The 18,179-nt window shown below is 41.8% G+C and overlaps 2 protein-coding genes across 6 annotated transcripts in view; both read right to left on the bottom strand.

Annotated features, from left to right (window-relative positions):
* Nucleotides 1-669: 669 nt before the first annotated feature.
* wdr47a (WD repeat domain 47a) lies at nucleotides 670-12,034 on the bottom strand. 3 transcript variants are annotated; one of them, XM_088311021.1, is made up of 17 exons: nucleotides 11,885-12,034; nucleotides 10,060-10,229; nucleotides 9,893-9,976; nucleotides 9,703-9,787; nucleotides 8,725-8,856; nucleotides 8,463-8,639; nucleotides 7,103-7,614; nucleotides 6,592-6,709; nucleotides 5,188-5,369; nucleotides 4,176-4,415; nucleotides 4,029-4,092; nucleotides 3,127-3,287; nucleotides 2,873-3,042; nucleotides 2,561-2,731; nucleotides 2,353-2,484; nucleotides 1,953-2,171; nucleotides 670-1,442 (listed from the first exon to the last, which is right to left on the bottom strand). In XM_088311021.1, the coding sequence occupies exons 2-17, from the start codon at nucleotides 10,215-10,217 to the stop codon at nucleotides 1,300-1,302; spliced, it is 2,748 nt and encodes a 915-aa protein (XP_088167147.1). In that variant the 5' UTR covers nucleotides 10,218-10,229; nucleotides 11,885-12,034; the 3' UTR covers nucleotides 670-1,299. The 3 variants fall into 3 exon arrangements, with proteins under 3 accessions (XP_088167147.1, XP_088167146.1, XP_088167145.1); XM_088311020.1 differs by lacking the exon at nucleotides 11,885-12,034 and adding an exon at nucleotides 11,682-11,870 and having other exon boundaries at nucleotides 2,873-3,033; XM_088311019.1 differs by lacking the exon at nucleotides 11,885-12,034 and adding an exon at nucleotides 11,682-11,870.
* A 523-nt stretch (nucleotides 12,035-12,557) lies between these two features.
* camsap2b (calmodulin regulated spectrin-associated protein family, member 2b) overlaps nucleotides 12,558-18,179 on the bottom strand; it is a 30,487-nt gene continuing 24,865 nt past the window's right edge. Inside the window, exons 17-22 of one of the 3 annotated variants that reach the window (XM_088310982.1) lie at nucleotides 17,762-17,976; nucleotides 17,567-17,666; nucleotides 16,752-16,817; nucleotides 16,271-16,386; nucleotides 16,070-16,188; nucleotides 12,558-15,391 (exon numbers count right to left, since the gene is read on the bottom strand). In XM_088310982.1, coding sequence (XP_088167108.1) covers nucleotides 15,092-15,391; nucleotides 16,070-16,188; nucleotides 16,271-16,386; nucleotides 16,752-16,817; nucleotides 17,567-17,666; nucleotides 17,762-17,976 — 916 coding nt within the window. In that variant the 3' untranslated portion in view covers nucleotides 12,558-15,091. The other 2 variants (XM_088310983.1, XM_088310984.1) reach the window with 2 other exon arrangements.

Genomic DNA, 18,179 nt, shown 5'->3' on the forward strand with positions numbered 1-18,179 from the left:
AAAAACAACAACCGATCAACTAGAAATAGAGGCTTGTATTCCCTTTGGAAACTGGCTAAATAACAACGGCTCCTGCAAAAAATACTGTTTACTCAATTTAACAATAACGATTTACACATTTGGGGTTGCACCCTAATGGGTAAAGTAACGTCCGCATGTCGGGAAGCAGAGACTGTAAAAGCTGCCACAAGCTTGCTGTTTGACACACTGAACAATCACAGTTTCACATGAGATCGATTTTTCCCGACCCCCCCCCCAAAAAAAAAAACTTACAGCAGCAGGAAGAGGAAATGGTTTTGCAAAAACTTGGAATTTGATCTGCTCTGCTGTGTTCACGTGAGAACTCAAGAAAGGCACCTTTATGAAAAAGAGCTTCGTTCCTGTCAGTGAAAGCGCATGCAACCTAGTGTGACTCATGTGCATATGTGTGTAAGTGTATGTCACCCCAGTGATGAACTACGCTACTAGTGAGGCAAAACTACACTAGTTGACATCTGCACGCTTCTAGTATGGAAAGCCGTGGGTGCAATTTGCACTAGTACGGCAATTCAATGCACTTGGTCTTACGAGTAACATATTTTTCCACAAGTGGCACTGTTGGCCAACTAGTACACAATTAAACATCAATAGTAAGTTACTGTGCTACACTAGTAACACTACCAGGCATGTCATGCACTAGTTGCCTCCTGAACCCAACTAATAGCACCAAAATGTCCACTGGTAGTTTTGCATCACTAATAACATATCTGTCCCACTAGTATTACGTTGTTAAGTTGTCCTACTAGTGTGCAAAAATAAATAAATAAACCATACATTAGAGGATGGCAGTAGTGGAAAAAAACCTTACTAATATTTTTGAAATCCACTCTTTGTGTTTACTAGCTGGACAATTTTAACATACTAGTGGGACAACTTATCAGTAGGCAATTTGGTACAACTAGTAGGATCCAGAAGGCTACTAGTGTGGGACACATGCCAACGAGGTAACAAGTGCAGGATAATAGTTTACTAACTATGTAGGTTTAATTCTGCATCAGTTGGCCAAAAGTGGCACAAGAAGTGGAAAAACGATAAGACATTCGTTCGACGAGTGCACTGCATTGTCTTACTAGTAAGAACAAAGCATTTACTAGTGCATGGACCCCAAAATGGATATCATCGAATAAATGCTCAAATTAATTTCAATAATGTGCAGCATGTGCTTTTGATGTGTTGCAAGTTTATGATCATTGTGATTCCCAACTGGTAGTGTGCGTGTGTGTATTTCAAATTAAACGCCGTGCTATGTGCGCGACCATATCACGGATTGTGAGTCCACAGCGTGACAGTGCGGTCGGCGGACGATGACAGGAAGGAGAGGTCCTCGGTGTGCCAGCGACACTGGATGACCTTGTCGCCGTGCTCGCCCACCACTGTCACAGGCAGCTGCTTTGTCAGGTCACCTGAACCCAAGAAAGAAAAAAATCCTACAGTCATTTATACAGCCAATATGAGCATCCATCCATTTTCTATATTGGCTGTCCTCATTAGAGTTGAAGCAAATAACTCTTACAGTTATTTATTTAATAATATTCTAAGCTATTATTTATATTGTATACATGTTTAAAAAGAAACAATTCTTAAACGAAAATATAATCAACTTCAAAGTGAAATATTTGGCATTCTTTCGTGTACCACTAGAGGGAGCCCACGTACTACAAGAGTGGTTACCTCAAACCTCGATTTAAAGTACCACTATCATGACTGACATGAAGTCAAGAGGTGAAAGTTTTAGGACTAAAAAGTGTATTTTAAATGCTAGTGCTTGCTAGTTAAATAAGAAAATGAATAAACTTACATAATATATATTTTGCAGTTTGAATATTTAATTCAGTGTTTCTTTTGACTACCACTAGAGGGAGCTAGCCTACCACACTATGAGAAGCTGTACTTTAAAGACAAGACTACTTGACCTTGAAGGTTGGTGACCATGACTTTGGTGTCATAGGAGCCGGTGAGCAGGTAGTGCGCGCCGGGAGAGAAGCGGACCGAGCGCACGTCGCTGCCGTGCGGGCGGTACACCTGCACGATGCGCCCGCCTCGGATGTCGTACAGCATGCAAGCGCTGTCCTCTTGTCCCGTCGCCAAGAGACGGCCGCTTGGGTCCACCGCCACCGAGGCCACGGGGCTGCCTGAGGAGGAGAGACGGCAGCAAATTCATCTTTGCGTCTATAAAAAGCATTAAGCAAGTACATTTTAAATTTTGAATATTCATCATTAATTTAATTATGTTCCTTCATAGATGAGGTAATAACCTGACGAGCACCTAAGTCATCCAAAGTATGAAGAATTGTTTTCAAACGCAGCCAATACCTGAGCCGTGGAAGGCTGTGCCCACCACTCGCACGCAGGTGGGCACCCTGAGGTCCCAGAAACGCACCGTCTTGTCTTGGGAGCCGGATGCGATCATCCAGCCCCCCCACGTGTAAAGAGACAGAATGTGACCTGCCAACAAAGCGCACATTTGAGTGCGCATCCAACAGAATTGGCACCCCAGACGCTTGTATCAGCACGTACGTACCCGTGTGTCCGCTGAGGGCGTGCAGGCCTTGCCCTCGCTGGCAGTCGGTGGTGTAGATGTTGCAGTCGCCTGCTCCGGCGCTGATCAAGATGGCCCCTCCGCTTTCTGGACCCTCCATGAAGGCCAAGTCCCTGATGGTGCCGTCGTGCATGCTGAACTCCAAGTCTGGGCCTGTAGGGAAACGCACCAGCATGATTATTGCAGCTGTGCCTGTTTAATTTTCATCATGGGATGAATAAACTATTTGTAGTTATCTATTTATACATCTATATTCAGTGTTTGACTAACTTAATTCAGTCCCACTTACTGTACCTGTGGCGTTGCAGGTCTCCGCACTGAACGGGAGAACTTTGACATATTTGTCGTTGGAGCCGGTCGCCAGCAGCTGCCCACAGTGGCTCCAGGCCACGCAGTAGATAGAACCTTTGTGGTGTTTGTTCCTCTTAAAGCGGACCACTGGCTGCTTCGTTGGACTTGAGCCACTAACGAAAGACAGGAATGAGCAACAGCATCAAAAAGAAGGAATGTTGTAAAGTTCTACATATCAGTCTGACTGCCACAGTCACCTGGTGTCACGTGTTTCCGGATAAGCGCAGACGCGGAGCGTTTTGGAGTTGGAGCCGACAGCGTAGAAGGACCCAGACGGGTGGAAGGAAACAGCGCGGACAGCCTGAGTGTCCTCGAGAGTATGTACCGGCACAAACAGTCTTTTTTCTTTGTCGCCTCCCTGTTGGGGAAAAAAAAAACTGTCCTATTAGATCCATTTAACGGAATCCAATTTTTAGATGATCACTATGACCTCAATATTTAAGCAGCATGGCATCAATGCCACACGTGTAACAGTGACAATGCGTACCTCATAATCCACCAAGCCATATTAGCAACCCCATGAGCACTAAGCTGTTCCTTACGAGAACAGTTTTGGAACAGTAAAGGAGCTGCTACAGCCGCGGAGGCACTCACGCGACACGTAGACTGGCAAAAAGTTACTGAGACGCGCTAACCAGAGCTCACGACAGCCAACTCTACACACTGATTGGCTGACGCACACGTCACTCACCGGACCTTTCAAAGCCACGCACATGCAAAGTCACAGGTCTGCAACGTTTGGATGGGGACTGCAAGTCCTATGCAACATCTGCGCTTCACATGCACAGTTTGTTAAGAATGGAAAAATATTTTAACGATGAATCGTGTGGCTAATTGGGAATACTGACTGAAAATATTTGATAGCTGATTAATGTGGAGCGATAAATGCAGAGATGAATCAAACTGAATTTTTAATAAATGTCTAAAAAGTGCTTTGCAACTGTGGCTCTCCATTTCCAAAAGCGCAAAATGTACAATGTAGCATTTGCGCTATACCAAAGAGACGCAAACTGTCCTATTTGGTGGAAACGAGTGAAGACTGAAGCTGAGCAGTGCCAACGCACACAATACATGACATGTAGACTGGGTGGAAACACACCTCTTTACTGCGGGATAATGAGCCTGGTGAGTCACCGTGCGGACCGACTTTGTGATTCTGCCCGCTGTCAACAAAAAGAAAAAAGAAAAAGCCTTTAAAATGTCTCGTCAGTCTATTTGACTGTGAAGCTTGTGACATTGCCGCCACCTTTGTTGGATGACGGGGGATTCGTTTGGAGGCGAGACAGGACGGCCTCCCGCAGCGTGTTGCGGTGTGCTGCTGAGCGCCCCGCCCCCACGGCTCCCGTTGTGCTCCGGAGTGTCGGAAGGGGGGTTGTTGTTGCACTCGGAGGAAGGCGCGTTGCCGTTACACTGCTGGGCCAAAGACTTCACCTCGTCTCCTAAACTCTCCATGCCCACGTTGAGCTCCTCCAGCTTCTGGATGGACCTGATGACATGCATCGGGCTCGATATCAGTGCATTGTGTGTTTAATATATGATCACAAATCTATTAATTCATATTAGTGCTGGGACTGACTTCATGTAAATTAGAATGTCTATATTGTTATAGCCCCAGGTGGCCAAGGAACACGCATCAGAAGGAGAATGTCCATTGAATTGAAGCCAAAATAAAAAATTTAAAAATTTAATTAAAAAAAAAAAAAAGAAAAGAAAAATCTGAAAAATGTTTTATTCTTTATCTGGGAAAAAATACACCGTTTATTACGAACATGTAACCAAAAAGAAAAAAAAAAGATGAACAATTATTCCCTTTCAGGAGTCCACGGATCCAAAAGTTTAAGAACCCCTAACCCCGATGTTCAGGGGATTTCGGATGAAGCACCGAGCTTCTTTTTATAATAATTAGTAAATCTGAAATATTTCCTGTGAATAGACCCATTTTTTCTTGTGCACTTATTCAAGTGGGGACCTGTTTACAGTGTATACATCCTGTGATCTTAAGACTTCTCCATCTGAAGTGACTAACATAAGTTCCGTTATAATTTGGTGAATAATAAATTAAACTAACAAACAGCTGATAACGTGAATAATGCAGACAATGAGGTCATCCTCAGGGGAAAAGTAATAAAAAGGTCTCCATGTGAGAATGACTGTGTGTGATGTGGGGAAACCTAACAGGAATGTGCCCCTCTCTCACATCTACCAGACGCTCACAGCCGTCTATCCGGACCCTTTGGACTTTTCTTCCTCTCTTTTACCTGTTGAGGAACTTTTCTGTGAGGCTGTGCTGCAAATCACTGGGCGGAGGCTCCTGCTGCACGCCGCCTTCCAACAACATCTGCTTATACATCTGCCTCTGCTGCTGCTTCTGCTCCAGGTGCTGTTGCACACGTAGGCGCTGACGGTAATACTCCTCGTACTTCTCTGTGGCGTCCCAGGACTGTAGGATAAAGCAGAACATGCATTATACACTACACACTCAAGAGTTTCGGGATATGACAGAAAGTATGAAAACAGGCCGGGTGCAAACGCTTGGTCACATAATAGAACACAAATTGTGTGAGGTGGGTCACTGCAATTCCCTGTCAAACACACCTCAAAGATTATATTGTGTGGTCAAAGTGAAGCTCCACCCACATTCTTTTCTCTTATTTGGACTGGATTGGCAGTAGAGACTTTAATTCGAATCATTCAACAGCCACTGTTTTGAGAAAGATGCAGACTGCGCTCAAAGGCAATCTCATAAAGCATGACGAGGTAGGTTTAGTGTGGGAGAACTTGGGAGTGCTGAACACAACCCACGACACAACTTCCAAAATTTGGAATAATTTCAAACTGAAAGAAGATGACAATCATGTACAATGTTTGTACTGCGAAGCATACCACAACAACACGTCAATGTATGCGAACATAAGATAGAGGCCAATTTAATAGAGCCAACCATTGCAAGTTGAATAGCTGCACAAGTGTCCACACCCTGTGGCTCTGCTCAGAATTAGACCTGGTTTTGCTCGATGGAAAGTTTGAGAAGCAAAAGGTCGAGCCAATTATGTCAAAAAAAAAAAAAAAACTGTCCCAAAAGGGTTTACGTTTTAATCTGTTGCTAAAAAGTCACATAAACTCCGTTTGATATCATTTTGTTTTTCTTTTTTGCTGTTGCAAATGTACCACAACAACCACCGGTTTCTACAAAAAAGATCCCCATTGAATGACTTGATGGGAATGAAGTGCATTCAACAAAATGTTGTTGTAGTGCAACCGAAGACACAATGCACATTTTAGCTTATGTTGTTCTTGCAGAGGGACGATGACTCATTAACCCGAGTGTATATTTAGTTATTCAGTGCACCCAGCGAGGAAAAGACAAGGCGGCAGCTCCTAACTAATACATGACACACAACGGTTAATAAGTCATCCCCTGCATATTTGTGCTTCACTCGATGCAACTATTAGAGTTTTTTTGTGGCCTTTCTGGAATGGCCACAAGATGTCAGAAATTGGTATCAAGGAAGTAAGCTGGCATGACACATCCCAACTGAGAAACAAGCTAAAGTTTAGATCGAATTAAGGTGAATCACCACCGCATTAGCGTGTACATGCACACTTGCGAGGTTTTTAAATACAAATAAAAAAATCTGGAGAGCAATAAATTTGGGATTTACCTCATTCTTCTCAGCAGAGCCAGCTAGTGGTGCATCCTCACCAGGAGCCGATGCGGGTCGTGAGTTTTGAGCTGCACTTGAACCCATCATTTTGTCCACAGGCGTGTCGGTCCTCGACCTACACACACACCGTCACGCACGTACAAAGATGAGCTCTCACAAATCAGCTCTGAACTACGTTGCTCCCCCGCTACATCGCTGATTTTTAAGCAATCTTTCATGTCATTTTTGACAGGATACAGGGATGTCCAAATTTAAATTTGAACTTTTGGTCCCCAATGAATCACAAAGCAGGCAGAATATATTCCGGTGAGCCATTGCTGGAAGGTTAATAATTACGGTGACATTCTTTCTAATTTCCGTTAGCCTATGTGTCATGTTTCAGATTATATATTGGCATTAAGAAAATGGAAAATTAAGTGCGAGGGGTAAAACTACATTTTTTTTTTAATTATATTGTCTCACTATAGTACAGATTTGTATGCAAGCAGTCGTAGAAGGTTTAACTTACGTTTCTGGTGATTCCTCAAAAATACTGTGGCAGTCGGAGCTCTCCATCATGAGGCTCCTGCTGAGGTTCTGACCGCCCGGTCCGGGGTAGTGGAAGTTGGCAAAAGAGTGAGACATGGGGGAGACACCTTTACCCGGTGCAACCTCGCCGCCACTCGCTCGCTTATCCTGATTGGACAGCCCGTAGGACAACCCATCCAGGGCCGGATTCAAAGACCGCGACATGTAGGTGTCGGCGGACTGGGGTCGACGCAGCGGTGAAGACGGATACGGAGACAGTTTGCTGATGAGCGGCGTGAGCAGATCGGCGTAGCCGGTCTTGGCCGGTTTGACCAGGCGGTCCACGTGGACGTTGAGCTGCTTCTGTTCAAAGGCGCAGGAGAAGACAGTTTGGGCCAAATTCTGCATCCAGGACAGCAGGGACAGATCCACATCGTCGCAGCCGTTGCCGCACAGCATGTCCACGCCGAGTAACACCTCGCTCTCCGTGATCTCTTCACCTGTGGCCTTGCTCTGGACACAAACAGATCCCGCAAATGATCAAACAACCGTCCCGACTGCTGACTGGTCGAGACCATTTCATTATTGTGGAACATAGGAAATCATACACAATTAAACACTGTTCGCTATTCATCAGAGATAGTTTGAAATGAGACACGGAATAAAAAAGAGTGCAGGCTTAAAAAATATGCTAGAAAGAGCAGCATCCATTTTTTTCCCAGGTTGCAGTAGCAGTTTTTGATAATAATTAATTAATAAGGTTGAGTGAAGCGTTGTTTCAGCACATTCAACAGACATTCCCATAGATTTTGAGAGCAGAGACAACTGCTTGATTTATCACAATTTAAGGCTTATTGTATTAAGTTGGCAATTTTTTTTTCTCCATCATTGAAATTCGGCATGGATGTTACTGTGGTGTGTCAAATTGACATGAAATATTTATTTCCTCTTTGCCGGGACTTTAATTTGTTCTGTGCCCAAGCTTATAACGCAAATTACTCATTCTTACATAAACGTTTCCCATTGATATGAATTTTAAAATTGTGTCTTGGGGAAAAAAACAAATAAATAAAAAATAAAGCTTTGTATGTTGGGTGGCGCCAAGTTTAGCCTGAGCTGTTTGTGAAAGTCACAGAAAGTCTTTGCTGTATGTGCATGCATGATGCATTTGCGACGCATTTCTTAAAATGGTTGAAGATGAGTTTGAAATGATATTAAAGGGGTTTAGGATCATAGTTTGTGATATATTTACGGTTTAAACAATTAATACAGTTAAATAATAAAACCATTAGCCTGGGGGCAATGAATCTTGGCTTTTTCCCCAAATAGCTGTTAATTACTGTACTACTGCTGGTCCCAACCTGACAGAACTCCACGCAACACTCGTAGAGGACTCCTTTGAGGAGCAGCTGGAAGAGGCGATCCCCGCTGGCTTTGAATCCAGCCTCACTCAGTTTCCTATCCGCCGGGATGAACTCGGCCACCATAGTGCAAGCCTCCTCGAAACACTGCACCCGGGCCGTGCTCGGGTTCCAGTCCTGACAAAAAAATAGCGGAAAAGTCACAAGCAGCTCAACCACAGAGGCCACAATGGCAATAGCGCAAGTAAATGAAATTCCTTGCCTTAAATTCAGCGTGGTTTGTGAGGCGAGGCAAGGTGAGCAGCAGACACAATTTGCTGTAGTCGTCTTTTGAGGGGCAGAACTCCTCCAGGGTGTGAAGACACTTGACCGCCTCCTGCATGGTGAACTCCAACTAAAAAAAAAAATTAAAATGTGGGCAAAGAACACTCTAATGGTCGGCACTTTGCTCTACACCCGCCTTAATTCAGCAAGTCCAAAACATTATTATACCTTCAGAAATCATCCAATTTAATTGAATCAATCTAGAAATTATTTATTTACGACAAATCATGACACATAGGAAACCGGCAGAAAAATTAAATTCTCTTCCATTGGACGACTGAAAGTACGTAATCAACCTGTGTATCCATTTGTTTTGTTTGAAGATGTTCTGTGCGATTCAGTGTCGAGAAATACTTCCTTATCATTACCCCTAACTTGAAATGTAGGACAGACGCTTCAAAATGAAAACTCTTGACCTACTATTGATAGGGTACACCGTCAGTGTTCGCAGAATGATGCGACCTAATCCTGTCACCACGCACAAGCTGCGCCACACAGTCACAGGCTGCCGCTATGTGACAACACGCTTGAAAGAATGTTAACCCAATTTACGTGAATCAATGAGTTCGCAGCAGATATATTATTTTGAATGACAAATCTGAAGTCATTGTGTAATAACAAGATCTTGTTTTTGAATCAAAATGATGCTTCAGTCTTCTGAATGAGAACTGAACACACTCAAAGCGATGTGCATTATTTACACAGCAGTCAGTGATGGCCAACGACTTGTAACCTAATTGCATCTAAGTGCCGTCTTGGAGAATATACTTTGTGCAAATCAATTTTTAAAGTGATACAGTAATCACCTCTATGTTTTCCTTATTGTGCAAAAGGAATTTGACAGTTTTGATTAAAGTGGCAAAGAATTCTGAAACTAAATTATAAGATCCAGACATACTCTGTTGCTTCTACTTACATGTTGTGGCTCATCCTCAGCAGACATGGCGTTATTCACACACAGAGCTTCCAGAAACTTCTGCTTTAGGACGATGTAACGGAACCTGGGATGGGATGCGGAATTTGTCATCATGATGCTATTTACGATGGGGTTTTATTTGTGCCAACACTGACTGATAACTAAAAAAAAATGTATTGCTGCAACATGCCTCTTTTTGTCAAACTTTTCCATGCACTCCAAAGGCTGGATAAACTGCAGGACCTCATCCCATTGGCCATCCAGCACCAGTTGCCTAAAATAATCACAATAGTTGACATTCACAATTTTTAAGATCTCAGAAATGACAGGAATAAAACGCGTCGTGATCAAAGTTACCTGAGGAAGAGCATGTCGTCCGAGTAGAGGCCGTTAATAACGCCGCTCTCCTTTTCCAGAGCCAGCATGCTGATGTGCAACTTCCTGGAGTGGAGGAAGTCCAAGATCACCTTGATGATCTCCACCTCCTTCACATTTATGGTTTCTTCCTCTGTCATGGTGGCGACGGGCTGCAGAGAGCAACGTAAACAGTAAATCCACGAAATGAGGACTAGAAAAAGCCACTGGCTGAAAACTCACCAGTGATCATGAAAATGTGTCACATGCTTTAAAATAAAAGGAGCAATTTGGCACAAAATGTGAAATAATCAAAATGTTACGTAATATTCTTTAAAGGACCCACAAATATTTACTGAATAATAAACTACCTTGTGCATTACGAAAAGCCTTGGGGATTAAGTACCGTTAATAAATTAAAGCACCTCCAAATGTTTGTTACTTAATAAAAATCTGGGAGTGTGCAGCTGCTCCTTGCGAATGTTCTCATTTGGAATTTTGTCTGATTGACTATTCGCCCAGTTAAACAAAAGGCTAAAAATATACGAGTGACTGTGGTGCTCCATGTCCACGAGCAAGGAAGGGCGGAACATTAAAGTGAAGCCACTGGAACCAGAGGAGCGAATTTTGACACGTCAACATGGAGAACACCTTGAAAATTGTGATCTGTTCTGTACCCACTTAAGAGTATTAGTGGACATTTTCTAACTGAAGCTTGTCAGCCAATCAAAGAAGGGGTTCAAAGGGTTGAAAAGACACGTAGATATAAAATGAAGTTATACTGTTTTACTCTAATTTGATAGTGTTTTTGATCAGATTTTGAATAGGCAAGATCACCCAAAAGCTTTCACAAAAAGCCTTTTTTCCCCCAACACTAAAATCTAATTTTCTCCAGAACCCATCATCCGATTTTGAAAATTCTTGATTGTTCAAGTGACCATTCCTACCAGACTCAGCGTGACCTTCCAATGACATGACAGCATTGATAGATTATCATTTTTGTGACGACTTATAACTCAAATCTCAGCTGAAGCAAAGGAGCGACCAAGTGACAACTACTAAATTGATGTTGTGGCACTACTTCCACAGTATACACTTCTTTTTTAAAGATACAATACAGTGATTTATTGCAAATTATTTGGCATTAATTTACACCGATTTTAAGATAAACTCACCAATTAGGTACACCTGTACGAATAAGGTTGAATAGCCCATCATTTAATTGTCCTACGACCACTACTACTACTAATAATAATAAAAAATAATAATGATACATTTTCAGTGATACGTTGTAATCAACAGTATCATAATCATAATCGCGTTAGATTGATAAATTCCAAACACATCACAGACATGAACAAGGTGAAAGTCAGGTGAACGAAGTCAACATTCGCAACATTACTGATAATAAAACCCAAACATTTCAGAGTGTCTTTGTATATGAAATGACAAAAACGAAATCCGAATGATACAAAAATATAAAAGAAAGACGCTGCTAGGTTAGCATGCGAAGAAAGCAGCGGTTAGCAAAAAAAAAAAAAAAAGCCATAAGGAGATTAAGCTACTTGTTAGCATATCGTGCCAAGTGGAGCTGTCGGATTAGAGCAAAAGCAGCAAATAGTTACCATCAGCAGCTCATATCAAACTGGCTAATTTACCAGGCGGCACTAAAGGGAGAGATTTGACTAGCTTTCGTCAGGCCGATGGCAGGAATCGAAGGTCGGAGGAAGGCGCGGCATCATCATCGGCTCGTTAGCCGGGCGGGGTGCTCTGTTCCCCGGCGACAAGCGACGTCAGTAGTTTTGGGGCGACTGTGAGAAATACTCACCGGCTAGAAGAAAAACATGGGGTGAAAACACACAGCCGTCGTGTTTCCGTGACGTGGACACACGCTGTAACGTCGGTGGCACTCGGTGTTGCTTCCTCGTCCTGTCTGCCTACCGTCACGTCCTCGTCCTCAAGCCGACAGTGACCCCCCTCCTCCGGGCTTGATGCATGTTTTGCCCGCCCCCCCCAGCCTGGTGCTGCCTTCATGGTCAGTGCTTCAACACTGCAGTTTGCACCAAAATGAATGCATGCACCTTGTAGATAATATTGAAATCTACAATTACTTCTAATAAAATGTGATTTAAAAACATTAAACAAATGTGTTGCCATGGAGACAATGAAACGCCAAACGGTGGTCGCTAAAGTAGCCGAAGTTACTCTCCAAAGACCACCATTAAAATACAGTAGTTCTAAGGCAGAAGTCTTCATCAAGAATTATACAAGAGCGTTTATTCCAAAATTAAATTTTACATTAATTTTGCAAGCTGAATATTACTTAAATATAGGGAAAGCTCAACTTACCCAAGTGTATCAATCAGGTACTTTATAGCACCTGACATATAGTACATTTCGCCATTAAACAAACAATCAACAAATAAATATTAAACACGTAAATAAATAAAAAAAACATTTTAAAAAGTGACCTCAATATCATCCAAATAAACCTGGACAAATGCATGCAAAATATTTATTTATTATGTTCCATTCGTCTAAACAGCGTGACAAATGGTTATTTATTTATTTTTAATGTTTTATACAGCTTGGGGTCAAATTGACCCCACGCATGACAAATTATTTTTGTGCAGACATTGAAAATGCATCGTGTTTATTCTGTTCATCCAGTGGTTACCATTAAATTAGGAAACTTTGTGAAATACGAAACATTTGAAAAATACAATTAAAGGTAATGACTTTTAGGTCATATTGAATGTGGTCCAGTTGTCTTTAGAGGAAATACGCATACCTAATATTAAAATAGACCAAAAAATTAAATGAGCAAATGACGCACCAGGAATCCTGAAAGTTTCTGCATTTTAATAAAGCTCAAAGGCTGGGGGGAAAAAAACACAACAAAAGAACAAGATCTGTTGAAAATATTAAGTAAAATGGAAATTAAAGGTGGAAAAAATAGGATTGATGATATGTAATTATATCAGTCTCTGTAAAATTGTCATACATTGCCTCCTCGCGTTTCATTTTTAAAACATCTGCTCAACCGACCTTCAACACACCATTTCATCCGTTTACAACTCCTAAAATTAAATTTTGTTACAAAAAATACTTTACTGTATGCCAAAATACGTCTGTACAGTGCTGATGCACACTTGAAGGTAAAGAAAAGCTTAAAAGTCAATAAACAAATAGGAGACTATGTCGTGAAATTCATTAAAAAAAATATTTACAATTGTGGACAGTCAGCATCCAAGACAACACTGTGATCATGTTTCCTTTGCACAATGAGGGATTTTTGTCAGTGCGTGATACTTATGATGGATCACACTTTTATGGATTTTCCCCCCCAAAAAAAGAATAATAATGAAGAAAAAAAATTGTGATGTAATAAAAGGCCCCCGATTGAACACAGGAATGATGCACATGGATGTTAAAATCGAAAAGCTACTCAAAGGCTGCTAGAAGTTCAGTTGCAATTATATACAAATAAATTCAAGACATTTACTGTATTAAGTTGCTCTGGATAAAACTGCCTTGGAAATATGTCGGACGCGTTATAACAACTGAAATAAATAAATGAGTCTTTTACAGGTGCATTCCGCGAAAGGATGTTGATGCTCAATAAGATCACTGGGAATGGCAAACACTCTTCTTGGCACTTGAAATGCAAACAAAAGCAATGCCTGTGTAGCAACAGTTATACAGGGCTGCCTCTCTCTAATCCCTGATCAGGGAGGCGGGACCCTTTGCATGGCCGGCGTCCAATGTGAACTCAAACAGGCGCTGACAAAAACGACACGATCGATCACAACACATCCCGGCGACACAAAACAAGCGTAAGGCCGCGCATGATCAACTTTTAGAAAACCATGCTGCCTCTTTGAGAGGCGGGACACTCGCTTTGGAGTTTCATCTAGGCATCAATTGCCTATTTCCGTCTTGTTTTGGCACGTGAGGGTGGCCGTTTAAGTACTGCGTGATGTGTGGTCAAGTTCCAGTTGTGAGCTTAGAATCCAAAATGTTTCCAGTTGGAAAGCGGTTTAAGCATTAAATTCATCTCCTTTATATCTCGCTTAAGGTCGGCGTACAAGTACACTCTTTGTACAAACGAGTAAGATTCATTAAAACAACGGTGTCTTACTCATAAAATATTTTGCACTACGCGTGTCATGTTTGGCCTTGGCTTTGTTCCGAGCACAAAAATCTGTCTGGACACATTCATTGCAGTGGAAAAAAAAAAATACATTACTTGTAAAACAGTTCCTCTACTAGTGCACTGAATTGTCTTACTAGCGAGGACAAAGCACATACTAGTACTTGGCCCATAAACTACTACATAGCAAGGATATTAAATAAACGCTATTCCATACAAGTAATATCCAGCATAAGGTCTATTTAACCTACTAGTATGCGCTTTCTCCTCACTGCTAGGACAATTTTGGTGAACTAGTAGGAAAATGACTTTACTAGTGAGGCAAAACTGTGCTCGAGTTGACAAATGCGTACTGCCAAAACTAATAGTCACGTAAAATTCTACGAGTTAATACCTCTAGCTTGTCTATCAGTACTAGTAGAACGCAGATGTCAACTTGTACTAGTAGCATGCCAAAGTTGTGCTACTAATCTGCAAAGATTTAAAGGAAGGCAGCGTCCGTAAGTAGCTGACACCCATCCAAAAAGGTTACGAGACGGTAGAAAAAGCACTTTTCAATGACTAGATATGACCTGACCAAATTGAGCTCCTCCTTTCACTTAGATTGCCACTTCGCCTCAACATGGCACAAGATTGCGTCAAAGCATTTTTTTTCCCAAGATATGGCTTTGACTTGCGCACAAAAACAGTGAATGAGTCTCCCCCCCCAAAATCATCAAATTCACTGCGGTGGAAGAAAACGTTCCTCGACTAGTGTGTTGAATTGTCTTACTAGCGAGGACAAAGAGCGTAGTAGTACATGATCTGAAAGATGGATTCTCAGGACTTCGAATAAATGTTCAAACGGCTCGCCATATTCCAGAGGATGTTTGCCTTCTGGTGCTACTTCAGGTGCATCTTTTTGGGCGTGCTCTGCTTCTTGCTATGCCACAGGTGACTGGCAATGGTGATGGCGTCCACGCTGGCCGACATGGTTTTGGCCGGGATCTGGCTGAACTGCTTCCTGTCCGAGTTGTATTTATAAAGGCGCTCGATCATCTTGGCGGTGATGGTCTTTGGCCCGATGCCGGTCAGCCGCGTGATCTCCTCCGTCTCGGGGCAATAGGCGTACACCGACCGGAACTGGCAGCCGGTGTCACGGAACAATACGAGAAAATTATTGGCTTCGGCTTTCTCAATTTCCTGCAGAGAAGGAAGAAAAGCAAAAATATCACTTTAAGATGTCAAGACTAGAGAATGCAATTTTGCAGAAATTGCATGTGATTGCTGAAGAGCTGATGCTGAATTGAAATGCAGGAATCAAATTATTGAAATGAAGAATGCAAGACGTGAGAAACAAACTGTTTGAATCAGTCAAGCAATGAGTAAAGTATCTCTGGAATTGGGAATTCAACAGTGAGAATATAAATACATAGTTTAAACTGTTCTGTGACCATGCTACAAAACACTCATTTCTCAAATAATCTCTCCCCATTTAAAAATGGAGTGTTTTTAATAAGCACATTTGCATATTATAATTTTGTACTTTATAAAAACAAACATTAATAACATAATCAAATAGAATGGAAAGAATTAAATAGTTTCTGCATCATTAATTAATTGCGGCTCCTTCTGGTGTGCATAACCTGGCCACCAGGAGGCAGTATAATAGTCATGCAAATAAAAGTAAAAAGTGTAATATGTCCTGTAATGAGTGAATCTTTTGATACCCGAATGTTCTGAATCGGATGAGAAATGCGTAAGTAGAACCGTGGGGTAAAAAAAAAACCAACAAAAAAACAATCACAACGATGACGTTTTTGGGTGCAAAGTCAAACTGTGCTCTTCAGCATTCAAACAACAAGACGTCATTAAACTTACATCAATTATCTTGTTTTTCTGCCCCTCGTTGACCTTGCCAGCCAGGCAGCAGTGAGCTAGGGCATTCTGGATAATGTGCTTGTTGGATTTAGCACTGGGCTCCTTGTATAGTTTGGGCCCTAGAGTGCAACAACAGATTGTCAAGTTAATCAAAACGCTGCGTAAATGCCCCATAAAGCGAGCAGGCACGATATCCAATACCTGTGTACTCAGTGTTGGACGGAGTGGAGGAAGTGGTTGAATCATTTTCCCAATCCTTCTCTCCGTTCCGACTACCGGCAGAAGGGCACGAGGAGAAACCCTCAGCAGAGTCTGGCCTGTAGAGAGCAACACACAGACAGTGACTGCGGGATCAATTACACGAGGTACGTACAGACACATTGCACAGACAAGGAGGATGGGATGGGAATCAGCCCGTGTGCTTGCATCACAGAATCCTACAAAGCTGTGCGGTTAGGGACCGGAAGGCATGTTCAGCCAAGCAAAGCAAATCTTAGAGCGGTGTCATCATGGATCCTGTTGGAGTGGCTTGAAGCAACTGTTGGAAATGCAGCCAGCATAGAAAGGCGGAAAGAAAAACATCTGAGAAGAAAGGATGGAAAGAAAAGCTGGAATGACATGAGACAACGGCTACCTGCACCAAAACCACACCTGGTGTTGACGAATGAGGATGACTACTGACCTTCCCTTTCTTTCTTTCGGGGAGTTTAGAAAGAACGGAACGTGAGAAGGAGCTACTTTATTGCCTCTGAGGGAAGCATGCAGTAGAGGGAAAAGAGACAAGGACACAGCAAAGGTGTGTAAAACAAATAACAGAAAAATCCATCAAGTCATTAGTACATCATTGAGAAGTTAGTATTAGTTTATGATATAAAATATTAAAATCTTTTGGAAAGCAGAGCATTCAGCCGCTCTGGAACTCACTAACACCCCTTCTCAGAAACATACGGGTATATTCTTTCATCTACTTCAAATTGTCACTAAAAACGTAACTTTTTTTAATTGTTTTATTTCATGCAAGAAAGGTGCCTTTAAATAAAATGTATCATTATGGTTATGATTATCGTTTTTACTTTCAGAGGTTAATGTGTGCGTAAGTGCGCATTTTTCGGACAATAGGCGACATTTAGTTCACTCACATTTGGTGTTTAGACACAATCAGTATGGCAAGTGAGGAGGGACACATTACATTGGAGTCGGCAACTAAAAGAGCCATTTGAAGCCATTTCAGATTTAAAAAAAAAACACAGGAGAACACTTTGAACCTCTAAAATGAGGATTTATTTATTTATATTGTTTCTACTGCAGACACTTGTTAAACTGGGGGTTGTCTGAAGCGATACCTCCGCGCGTCCGCCATATTGAATGTGGCCATCTTATTAGCCATAAAATCAAATCAAATAATAGAGTAAAGTTAGTACTGTCTGTTGGGTATTAATAATCGTGGATAGTGGGAAACCACAAGAGTATTCACAAAAAGGTGAAAAATGGCTTTACCTGTAGCACTTCTTGTTATCTTGATGGTTGCTCTCATTATCGGTCAGATTCAGAGAGGCCAAAGAAACGCTTGACACCGAGTAGCCTCGAGGACGCACCCCTTCACAACAACAGCACAAAGATTTATCAAGATTTTACATGATTATATTTTATTTGGATTTTGTTTTTTTGGCATGAGATTTGCACGTCACCCACCTCCGACTCTCATAGGAGGAGTGGAGGACTCCATGACATCTCTGTGGATAGATTTGGGGCGAGGCTTCTTCTTGAGACTTCCACATCGGGGCTTGACCACCTGATCCAAGTCCTCCATCAGCTTGAGCTGCTTTCTCCTTAGATACTCATTCTTGATGTATTCTCTCCTCTCCTTTTCGTCGTCCCGTTTCTGTTGCTCTTCCTCTGCTTTCAACCTAGTGGACGTGTAATGTTCATTTCATTAAAAGTTCAAAGTATTATCCAGTAATTACAAATATTGTGTAGTGCTGGAAATTATCCAAATATGATTAACTGGTCTAAAAATTAAAAAAAATAAATAAATAAATGTTCTTAAATATTTATCAGGCAGAACAATTAACTCATTCACTACCAGCTGAGTAAAAAAAAAACAAAAAAC

This window comes from Idiotropiscis lumnitzeri, chromosome 12 (genome assembly GCF_059441095.1).
Source record: "Idiotropiscis lumnitzeri isolate Australia: NSW breed Sydney's pygmy pipehorse chromosome 12, RoL_Ilum_1.0, whole genome shotgun sequence".
Classification (NCBI taxonomy): Eukaryota; Metazoa; Chordata; class Actinopteri; order Syngnathiformes; family Syngnathidae; genus Idiotropiscis; species Idiotropiscis lumnitzeri.

What these genes read in the sequence shown, in the direction of transcription:
- wdr47a (XM_088311019.1), bottom strand. An exon ending in CAAACCACGCTGAATTTAAG is followed by an intron (nt 8,640 to 8,724) that starts GCAAGGAATTTC and finishes TTTTTTTGTCAG; the next exon opens with GACTGGAACCCGAGCACGGC. An exon ending in CCGGAAACACGTGACACCAG is followed by an intron (nt 3,043 to 3,126) that starts GTGACTGTGGCA and finishes GTCTTTCGTTAG; the next exon opens with TGGCTCAAGTCCAACGAAGC.